The sequence below is a fragment of the Perognathus longimembris genome, chromosome 5 (genome assembly GCF_023159225.1).
Source record: "Perognathus longimembris pacificus isolate PPM17 chromosome 5, ASM2315922v1, whole genome shotgun sequence".
NCBI classification, from domain to species: domain Eukaryota; kingdom Metazoa; phylum Chordata; class Mammalia; order Rodentia; family Heteromyidae; genus Perognathus; species Perognathus longimembris.
In genome coordinates, this window is record NC_063165.1 from 45,741,724 (window position 1) to 45,753,937 (window position 12,214).

The 12,214-nt window shown below is 38.8% G+C and overlaps 1 protein-coding gene across 2 annotated transcripts in view; it reads right to left on the reverse strand.

The window, feature by feature from the left end:
- Positions 1-12,214, reverse strand: part of Igsf11 (immunoglobulin superfamily member 11) — a 106,296-nt gene that overhangs the window by 63,098 nt on the left and 30,984 nt on the right. Inside the window, exon 1 of one of the 2 annotated variants that reach the window (XM_048346685.1) lies at positions 2,271-2,697. The exons of the other annotated variant lie outside the window; for it this stretch is intronic. Coding sequence (XP_048202642.1) covers positions 2,271-2,310 — 40 coding nt within the window. The 5' untranslated portion in view covers positions 2,311-2,697. Of the gene's footprint in view, positions 1-2,270; positions 2,698-12,214 lie in introns of those variants that run through there. 2 annotated transcript variants of the gene reach the window in all.

Sequence of the window (12,214 nt, forward strand, 5' to 3'; positions counted from 1 at the left end):
AGGCACTATTCTGTCTCTATTAAGGGAGAACTTAGGTGGGAGGAAAGAGGAATCTACTGGACAATTTTAGTGGCAGTTTCATTTGTGGTATATTATAAATATGTCTCTGTCACAATGTTAGGACAAAGGTGCTATTTTACTTGTTTCCAACATCATTATCAGCAATTAAGGTAAAGAGCTGCATTTCTGGCCCTGATCTCTGACAAGCCCCAAAGCAGAACAAATTCAATTTGTCTAAAGCTGAATTTATCTTTCTCCCACGGCTTATCTTTTATTTACCATTCCAATTAGAAGCATCTAAAAGAGGAGGCTAAGAAAATCATTCTTGGCTCCTCCATCCTTGCAGCGCAGTGATCATAGATCTATCTTACCTTCTAAATTACTCTGGAGGGCTCCCTCTCTTCATCCCTTCCTCCTCACCTCTCCTCTAACCCTCTGCACCAGTCTCCTATCATCCTCCCCTTCCTCTTAGCTTGTCTCTCTTCAACATACTCTGTGCCCCCAGCATGTGAGTGATGCAGATTTGATCCTGTCACAGCCCAGTACCGAGTCTTGGGATGAATGGTCCCCATTCTCTCCAGCATCTCCAGCATGACAAAATGGCTTCCTCAGCTGGTCATTGTCAGCTTCCTCTTCCCTTCTTGCCATCTTGCACTCCACAGTGTGGCGAGCACGGACAATTTGCTGTACTTTCACTACACTCATACTCACTACCACACACTTACTACTTCACACTTACCTTCCTTCACACACTTCCTCCATTGGAATATACTCTCCCTCACAGTGCCTCAAGAAGCCCTTTCTTTCTATTTGCTCCCAGACTTTCTGCCACCCCTCACTCACCTCCTCTCCCTCTTGGATGGAACCCGTGCCCTCTCACAGCACTGCATGGCACAGGCCAAGGCTCCTCAGCACCCACCAGACCTCATGGGAAGGTCTGCTTACTTATCTGAATGACTCTTCAGACTGCTAACCAGCCACACAAGTTGTCTTTTTGACCCATGGTGCCTGATGTACAATAAATACTTTTGGAACTAGAATGAATGTCATTAAATATGTGCCTCAACTTCCATTCTATTGCTATCCATAACATTTTCTCTTCCTTTTTCAATAAAAGCATATGCAAGGGACTTACAGTAAACAGTGTTTTGAAGGCTGAATGTGACAAGAAAATGGACCAGAACACTCACTGAGGTCCTCCTAGGTTAGCAGCACACTGTACCAAGTACACACTCCCACCACGTTATTTAATATTTAAAGAAGTCACTGCATTACACCGCATTATGGTTGTTTCCTAAGGAAGAAACTACAGCTCCCAGAAAAGGAAACTTTCTCAAGGTGAAATAGCTAGACAGGGAGTGGGGCAATACTGAGACATATTGAGACATAAATTTTACACGACCTCAATGTGTTTCTCACTTAAAAGAAAAATGCAAAAATTAAACAGGAAAAAGGACAATACAGCAAAGTAAAAAAGAGAAATGTTTCCAAGTCTTTTTCCAGTACCAGCTTTTCCTTTATTCCACATTACTTAACAGAAGAGGTAAGTCTACGTAACAGGGTTATCCAAGAACACAGCTATTACTTAAAACATAGTGTGAAGGAAAGTTTAGTGGGACAATAGACTTAAGCATTAACCAGTTTCATTCTGTTAGACATTCACCCACAAAACTTGCAAACTATCTCACAAACACATGGACCAGAAAACAGTCCAGCTCAGTTTAAATCCTTAACCACCATTGCAAATATAACTCAAAGCACTAACCTTATCATACTTAAGCATCGCATCTGAGAGAGATGACAAAGAAGTGCATGGCGCAGTATATGTAAAAGGATGCCTAAGTAGAAAACTGAGGCCAGCTAAACCATGAGATATTTCCTGTGGTCATCCAGAGAATAAGCACACCTCTCCTCAAGGAATCAGTGCAGACTGCATGCCTCATGAACTGTACTCACACACCCTGGGTTTGGGGAAGTTCTGGGGGGAAACTGTAGGTACTAAAGACTAGAAGCTGGTGTCAGCTAGGGCTTCAGGAGCAAGTCAAATACCTGGGAGTCTTGCCCGGTAGTTTAGAGCCATTAAAAAACATGTCTGGCCTACTTAGTGGAGGCGACCCAGACCCCACAAAGATTGCTTCAGTTGCTAAACAATGCTTGGAGTTCATCACTCAGAGAACTGAAAGGGCTACAATTCAGGGACAGCAGACAGAGTGTCCAACAACAGTAGCCTTGAAAACTACAGGGGAAGAAAGAATGTAGCAGTAACTCACCAGACATGTGACTGGACAATTTTGGCAGTCTGCCTCTCATGGGGGCAATCTGTGGGCAGAGAATTCAGGTCTTTTTCCTCTGCTTCCAGAGGCCAAGAAGGCACAGAGAAATACCAATCCCTACCTTCCACCAAGCTAATAATCGATGAACTCTTTCTAAGAGCAATGAATGAATAACCACAGCTCCCTTCTGTCTTCCATTTGTGTATATATCAGCATTACTTTTAACTGGGATTTGTGACTTTTACAACCTTAACAGTTCTGCATGCATTAATTGGGGATCAGATATGCAACCAATGCAAGCTTTCTCATCTGACAGGCGAATTGCTCAACAAACTCTGATGCAAGTCCAAGGACATCAAGCTTAGCAATTCAAACATCAATAACAGGGCATGATCTATCAGAAAGAATGACACTGCCCCATTTGTAAGGAAATGGAAGGGCTTGGAAAAAATCATACTAAGTGAAGTGAGCCAGACCCAAAGAAACATGGACTCTATGGTTTCCCTCATGAGGAATAATTAGTACATGTCTAGGATAGTCATAGAAGAAGATCACAACAGCCCAATAGCTATGCCCGTATGAACACATAAGATGATGCTAAGAGAAATGAATTCCAAGTTATGGAAACAAGTGGCATATCATCTTGTAATTATTTTCAACATGCCATGTGAAACCGTGCCCTTTTTTTTGTCCTCTCGTATTCCCTTCCCGTGGCTTTACCCCTGCTATCACTGTATCTGATCCCAGTACCCTAGATACTGTATATATGTGTATTGGAACTTGAGAGACAAAGGATAAAAAGACAAACCTTTGCAAAAGTAGTACTTACAAAACCATTTGGTGTAAACCAACTGTACAACTCATGGGGGGAGAGGGAAATGGGGAGGGGAGAGGCAGGGGAAAAATGAGGGAGGAGGTCACAAGTTACATAAGAAATGTACTGGGGCTGGGGATATGGCCTAGTGGCAAGAACACTTACCTCGTATACATGAAGCCCTGGGTTCAATTCCCCAGCACCACATATATAGAAAATGGCCACAAGTGGCGCTGTGGCTCAAGTGGCAGAGTGCTAGCCTTGAGCAAAAAGAAGCCAGGGACAGTGCTCAGGCCCTGAGTCCAAGGCCCAGGACTGGCAAAAAAAAAAAAAAAAGAAATGTACTTACATATGAAACTGTAACCCCCCTGTACTTCACTTTGACAATAAAGAAAAACAATCAAAAAACAATATGGCATGAATTGAAGCACTGAGTGAAGAAGAGCTGCCATAAAGATGAATGAGTCTTTGAGGAATTTACAGTATACTGGTAGCGCAAATAAAGCAAAGAGAAGAGCAATGTAACAGGCTAACTGCTGGCACAGTACATATATGTCAGTAATGAAGATCATTTGCCAGAGTAAATAACTGAAAGAAAGGCAAGTGAACATGGGCCCCTATAGGGACCAATGGGAAAGTTAAAAAGCAGCTCTAGAAAAAATTCAGTCTGGATTTCAAATGAGAGCAAGTTACAAAAAGAGGATGGCCAGCACAGATGATAAGGCAGGCAGTGGGTAGCAAAGCCTGGGCTAGAACTCCTTGGCAGTGCTTCCCACCACAAAAAGCAAGACAAAAGCTAAGGCTTATGAAGCCAAGAATGCAACCTTCAAAAATGTAGCTTCTAATGACATATAGACTAAGGAACAGTGAGTGGAAGTGGAGAAGGGGCTGGCTGACCTCAGGGTGGGAATCCTGGAGGATGGAAGGACATTTGCCTGTCATTTCAGGAAGCAAAGAAACAAGAAGCAAACCAAGGCAAAAAAACTGAAGCAACCATCTCCTCCAGCAATTATTTGCTAACAGGTTGCTTCAGTTAATACTACCAATCCTAACCTACTCCCTACATACAGCAAAGTGCTATTTTATCATTTGTGCCACAACTGGTGATGTCACCTTCTGCACTTGAGATTTCTCACAGATTCTAAAACTAAGGAACATTACAACACCAGTGCCTCACCTCTGAACTCCATTAGGCCCTTTCTCTAGCAATGGCATCCGAGGTTCTAACTCACATCAGCTGAAATAAAGCTTGTCCTGGGTGGCTCTGTAAACCAACACATAAGCCAATTGTGATTATAAGGCAGTGTTGCATTTAGTTCATTCAACAAATATGCATTGATGGACTGTGTTATGCACTACTCTAAGCCCCATTTTTTCCAGGGCAATGAACAGAGATATGCAGCCAGACAAAACAAAAGATCATTGCTAAATGGCCCCATCTTTGAAAAAAAAATCAAATGACAAGTTTGATAAGAGTGATGTACTAGATCTACTCACAAAAATTAGTAATTTTAAAATCAGTTGAATCTAATAATGTTTAAATTAGACTTGTATATGCTTTTTAACTTCATTTTTCTATTATTTCATTTTTATCACATTCTACAACATTGGCAGCCCACAGAGTTTAAGCAGCTATACAGTCACAGAAGTACTGTTTCTAAGCTTCCTACACTACACCAGCACAGGTGAAGACAAATGAAGATGGGACCCTGAGCTGCAGCGAAAGAGATAGTGCCCAGGAGGAGCTTGGTGGGAAGAAGATAAAGACCTGCCAGGCTTCAGGGGGGTTCTTCAGTGAGTGAGATGTTACAGAATGTATCTGGGAGTTACAAGCAGTCTGCCATAGTTTCCCAGTGTAGGCTTTGGCTTTCTAAAAAACACAGCAGGGAACCACTCAAGATTTTTATAAGTAGGAGGAAATGTCATTCTTTCATAAAATTCTTCCTCAGTAGATCTGAAGAGGAAAGACAATAGAAAGATGGACACAGACTTGTGCTGAACATACTAGAATAGGCTAGACAGGAAGAGAATCTGTGTTATGTCATAAAAACATCAGTAAGAGAAAAATGGGTTAGAGAAATGTTTTGTATATTATGCAGTCCTACTTCTTCACTTAGTAATACCAACCAGAATCTGCAATCAGATAAGTGTGCTCTTAATTCAGTAAGTAGCCTGATAACATTCTGTGATGGGGGAGATCAGGAAGTACAATAAAGATGACAAGAATGTTACCCAGAAACAGGAGATACACTGTCAGATGAAATAAGAATTCTAGAATTTAAAAGTCAAGGGCTGGGCACTATTGGCTCATGCCTATAATTCTAGCTACTCAGAAGGCCTCTGAGATCTGAGGATCACAGTTCAAAACCAGCTCAGGCAAGAAAGTCCATGAGACTCTTATCTCCAATAACCACCAGAAAATTGGAAGTAGCCCGCACTGTGGCTCAAGTGGTAGAGTGCTGGCCTTGAGCTGAAGAGCTCAGGGACAGCATCTAGGCCCAGAGTTCAAGCCCCACAACTGACCAAAAAAAGCCAAAACTCATGAATGGAAGTATTATATTGGTATTACTAAGAGATCTGAGAGTTATGAAAGACGAAATGTGAAATACTACAATGATCTTTGGCCTAATAATCTTAAGTAGGCTCACATATATAAATGGAGAACAATGGATAAATGATTATAGTCAACACATATTTTGCATATTCTATGTAATACCTCACTATTTAGACATTGTGGGAGATTTGACAGGGAACTAAGATGACACTGCTTCTGCCCCAGGACAACTCTAGGATCTTTTAGGTCCCTCGAGAACTTTGTCTGGACCTAAGCAGACCTGAGGTACTTAACTTTAGTAGGTATCACATCAAAACTCATTTTCCACCCAGAGAAATCCCATAGGTTCAAGGATTCTCTAAAGCAGAGGGAGGAATTCTTGTTAGAAAGAAACTGGTACTTCCTGAAGTGTCCCCATAAATGAAAACAATCAGCTCCTCTGGACTCAATCTCATCTCCAGGGAATGAGTACCCATCTCACACCCAAAACAAACTCTACAAAGTTCCAGAGAATCGTACCTTCTTAGAAATGCAAGGTGCAGGTTTTGTGAGTACTTGAAACTAGGACTCTTGGTACAAAGGATTAGAAGTGGGGAGTATAGAAAAGCAAGTTACATTTTTTCATGGAATATTTTGAAGAAGAAGACAGTTGCAAGGATTCAGAAAAAAATGCAATTATTGTTCTATTATGAGTATTCTGTACCTCATTATCCACAATTCACACAGAGAGAACATCACTTATTATAATGCCATTGTGTAGGCAGAGCCATAGTCTATACTATGGTCGACTGATTTTGTTTCATAAGGTTCTTCATAATAAGTATCTGGTATGTTTAGGAACATATGATTCAAACAAAAAAATAACAGGCTTAGTCGGCAAACAACTTCTACACTATTCTAGTCATGAACTGGAAAATGCCCTTTTTTGTATGTCTACAGCTATACCTATATACAAGTGAGCTCCAACAATTAACCTGTGAATCCATCTAAATGTTTAACAGATGCATCTAGTTAAATATTTAAAAGCTTGCATCAGCTGAGGACTAATAAAGCTTTTAACCTAAAATTGGCAGCTACCACTTCATTTTATTTTTTTCACTTTATTTTGTAAAGACATAATACTGCCTGTATCTTCATAAAATGATGTTGGACATGAGATGAATGTTCACAAATAAAAGAATAAAACAAAAATGATCTTCTAAGAGCATGAATGGTGCTCCTTTGAATTTATAAAATGAACAAATTCTCAGTCATTACCCAGCATCTGCAAAACACTATTGGGGATCAACAAAAAACAACAAGATCTAATTACCCACAAGGTCTTGGAAAGATAGAGAACAGAATCATTTAACAGCAACAGTGTATGGAGGTAAGCACGGAAAAGCATTCCATTCAACATCTCCAAGATCCTCAGCCAGCCCTGGACAATGCACTAGCAAGGAAAGTGATGAATAAGCTTCATTGATAATAGTGGTGACATCATGGCTGGCTGAACATTCAGTCCACAAACAGAAGGCTTCTGTATTTGCTCACATCAACCATAGGAAAGTTTTAGCAAAAAGACTGTTATATTCAAATGGAAATCAGTACTTTCCAGCAAGAATGAACAATTAGCAATTCCTTAAGCTGGCGTGATGAAGAAGAGAAGACAAATGGGATCTTAAACATTCAATATTCCTAAATGTGAAATAAACACAAAATATTACTATGGTTAGCATTTTTAAAATTTACATGGCAGTCATATCTGGATGTTATCAACCTACACTGCTAGGTCTCAACCCAATTCTCCTCTTATACAAACTTAAACCATAGTCCAAGATTCCAGCACTGGTTAATTTATATAGTGTTACTTAAATATTTAGAAAAAAAATATATATATATACACATCAATTGAACCTGAAAAAGTCTTTACTCACTCGATAAAAGCTACTACATCCTTATTAACAGATTATAGCAAATAACTCATCAAACGTGGCAGGAAAAACAGGTAAAATCCTCACCCTCATCTCTAAGTACACATACAGTTATGGTCTATTACATCTGTGGACCTACTTTCATGACCCTGATTCTAGGACTATACAAATCTACAGACACTGAAACGATTCCACAGCTACCTTGGAATCGGAGGGAAAAGTTCAAGGAAAGAGAGTCTCAAGTAATCTGGTCAGAGTTGAGTGAAGACTTCTTACACAGTAATGCCAAAAGCTTTTTTTAAATGGATAAATTAAACTTGATCTGAATTCAAAACGTTTTGTGCTTCAAATAATACCATCAAAATGTAGAACTAAATGTAGAACTCCCCTATGACCCAGCAACCCCACTTTTGGGTATTTATCCAAAAAACCATAAACAAAATCACAGTAAAGCCACCAGCACAACAATGTTCATTGCAGCGCAATTTGTCATAGCGAGATTCTGGAACCAACCCAGATGCCCCTCCATAGACGAATGGATCAGGAAAATGTGGCACATATACACAATGGAATTTTATGTCTCTATCAGAAAGAATGACATTGTCCCATTTGTAAGGAAATGGAAGGACTTGGAAAAAATTATACTAAGTGAAGTGAGCCAGACCCAAAGAAACATGGACTCTATGGTCTCCCTTATTGGGAATAATTAGCACAGGTTTAGGCAAGTCATAGCAGAGCATCACAAGGCCCAATAGCTATACCATTATGATCACATAAGATGATGATAAGTGAAATGAACTCCATTTTATGGAAAGGATTGTTATATCACAGTTGTAACTACCTTCAACATCCCATGTGTATCTGTAGTTTCTACTATTGATGATGTTCTTGTATCACCTTCTTGTGATTGTATCTACACTATCCCTGTAATCTTATCTGAGTAAATTGGAAACCGTGTATACTGGTATTAGAATTAGGAAATTGAAAGGGAATACCAAAATTGAGAGACAAAGGGTAAAATAAGAGAAACAACAACAAAAGCAATACTTGCAAAACTGTTTGGTGTAAGTGAACTGAACACCTCAGGGGGGAAAGGGGGAGGAGGGAGGTGGGTATGAGGGACAAGGTAACAAACAGTACAAGAAATGTATCCATTGCCTAACGTATGAAACTGTAACCTCTCTGTACATCACTTTTATAATTTAAAAAAAAGCTAAAAGGCAACCAATAAAATGAGAGGAAGTATGTAAATCATACATGTGAGAGGCTTATAGGAGGAACTCTTAAAATTTATCAATAAAAAACCCAATTAAAAAAGGGTTTAGTTAAATAAGACACATTTTTCCAAAGAAAATAGATGAGTAGTCACTAAGCACATGAAAGATGCCTACTGTCTTTGGAAATTAAGCAAAGGCACAGTCACAATGACAGACCACTTCGAACCTATTAGAATGACTGACTACTATAAAACATATTGGCAATAATAAGTGTCATGAAGGATACAAAGGAACTTACATACAAAGTCAGAGCAAATGTGAACTCATTCAGTGACTTTAGAAGATAGCTTATCAGTTCCATACAGAACTACCACAAGATCCAGCAATACCCTTCCTGGGGATGGAAATAATGAATCATTTGCAAGAATGATGGAAAACTTGTATCATACTTTTACATAAACTTAGAGCTGTATTTTAGAGCAGTATTCCATATCCCATCATAGCCAAAAATTAAAAACAACCAAAAGGACTATCCTCTGGGAAATGAAAAAGAAAGTTGTACATTCATATACACAATACTATTGAGCAATTAAGGGGAATTAAGTAAAGATAAATTTAAAGCCATGAGCAAATCGGGAAAACATCACATTAAGTCAGGAAGCCAGTCACAGAAGACCACAGTATGATTCCAGTGTAGGAATTGTTTAAAACAGATCAGTATGAGACAGACAGCAGACAATAGATGTCTCATTGCTGGAAGGAGTAGGCAGGGCAGAGGGGCTACCAATGGATACCAGTTGATTTTCTTTTCTAGAATTATGAAAATGTTTTAAAAATAGATTATAGTCATAGTAGTAAAAAATCCATAAATATATCAAATACTATCAAACTGTCTACTTTAGGTAAATGTTATCATACCAATTATATTAGATTAGATTAATTATATATCAATAAAGCAGATTTTGAGGAAATTGTATCAAACTACTCATCTTGAAATCAGCTCCTCAAGTTATGTGATACCAGATAGGGTCATGAAGATAAGTGAAGCAGTTACTCGCACATCAATCCGGGTCTATATCCAAGCACTGATCTTGAATTCGACTGGTTTTAGTGACACAAAAGAACCCAATGTGCACATTCACACATGTTCCAAACATTGTAAATTCCTAAGAATGACAAAGATGAGGGGCATTTGCTGCCAGTTTGATTCAATTCACTTCAACAAACACTGATTAAGGGGTACCATAGACGAAGGACACCATGTTTTTAACAGGAAGACAAAAAAGAGTGGGGCTCATCACTTTGACAATAAATAAGAAAAAAAATGTTTTTAAACCATAAAAAAAAATTTTTTTTAAGAGTGGGGCTAATATCTAAGAACTTCATGGCATATTAAGTCTAAGTTTTTCAGGCCCATAACTCCAATTCCATGTGTTGTATGCAAGTTATTGGAGATTAAATATGGGAACAGAGAAATATAAAGGAAGTATCTCCAATACTTCAAAATCCAATAGGAAACAAAAGAAAAGTGAACATCATATCAAATTGCCTTTTCATTTATAATAAGTAAATACTATCTGTCTCATGCTGTGTTGTGTGCAAAATGTACTTGCAAATAGTAATTTGAAATATATTATCTTTTATTAAGTTTTAAGAAGAAAGCCCTAAAATTGTTGGGTATTTTAAAATAAGCACAAAATGTAAGTCTCAGGCTTGGTGTATAGTTTAGTAGCAGAATACTTGGCTACCACACATGCACACACACACATACACACACACACACACACACACACACAGCAAACAAAACTTATACCATGCACAAATACTTAGTCAATAAGCACTTGTGCTCCTCAAACCATTCATCACTATGACAAAATAAACAACTTGAGGGAGGACGTATTTTGTCTTACAGTTTGAGGACATTCAGTCCATAATCTCTTTGCTCTGTTGCTTCTGAGCTCATAACAAGGCAGGATACTAGGTAGTAGGATTTTGTAGCAGAGAGTCCTCACAGGAAGTAAAGTAGAGCAATACAGAAAGGGGTTTGGCAAGATACAGTCCCCAAAGACAGGGCTCCAGTGACACAGTTCCTCCAACTTAGGCTTCAACTTTTCTCCACGTCTCAGTAATGCCACCATGTTATAAATCCATCACTTCCCATAAGCCCCTGCAACTGGCAACCAAGCCCCCAGTCCATTCCTAGGGAACATTTCATACTCACACCACAACAGTACTTAAGTCCATTCCTACCCTCCAAAGCACATCATTGAAAATTTCAAATGCTACTTTACTTCATGTGGCTAATTTGAAGTAAATTAAGCAATCGCTAGAGATGCCAATAATGTATACACCAAGTTATTCATTTGAACATAATAATAAAAGACTCAAAACTTTAAATATCAATTACAGCAGGGCAATAATACCAATACAATGAATATTATGTAGAAACTATAAAAATTGAGAAGGAAATGAATATAAAGGTAATTGTTACTTATATAGGAAATAGGTGGGTAAGGAATATGTCATGCTTAATATCTTTAAATTTGTTCAGAATGGGGCCATGAATGTGGCTTAGTGGTAAAGTGCTTGCCTAGCATGCAGGAAGCCTTGGGTGCGATTCCTCAGTAACACATACACAGAAAAGGCCGGAAGTGGCTCTGTGGCTCAAGTAGTAGAGTAGTAGCCTTGAGCAAAACAAGCTCAGGGAGAGTGCCCAGGCTCTGAATTCAAGCCCCATGACTAACAACGACAACAAAAAAATTCAGAATGTACTCCTTTGAGGAGCATAATCTTAGACTTGTATCCCAAATGCTTTCTAGGACCCAACAACGGCTGAAATAGAAGCTACAGTGCTTTGTTCACTTTCAGGGCAACAAGGAAAAAGCAGTATAAATATGAAGGACTTGATATTTCCCAATTTAAAAAAAAAGAGTAAGCAAAAAGGTATAAAAATATTGTTTTGCCAATCACACTATGTACCACTTGCTAAATTAAAAAGGTTATTTAAAAAGTAAAATGTCTCACTCATAAGACTATATGACATCATATATTAAAAATGAATTTAGGCCAGGTTCCAGTGACTCATGTCTATAATCCTAGCTACTTAGGAGGCTGAGACCTAAGGATCACATTAGAAACCCAGCCTGAGCAGGAAAGTCTATGAGACTCTTATCACCAATTAACCACATAAAACACCAGAAGTGGGGTTGTGGCTCAAGTGATAGAGTACCAACCTTAATCAAAAAACGTTGAGGGACAGCACCCAGGCCCTTAGTTCAAGCCCCAGTATCAGCACAGAAATTAATTTAATTAATAAAATAAACTTAAATACACAAATATATGATAAATGTAGGCATTAAAAACTATCTACTGGGCTGGGGATATAGCCTAGTGGCAAGAGTGCCTGCCTCAGATACACGAGGCCCTAGGTTCGATTCCCCAGC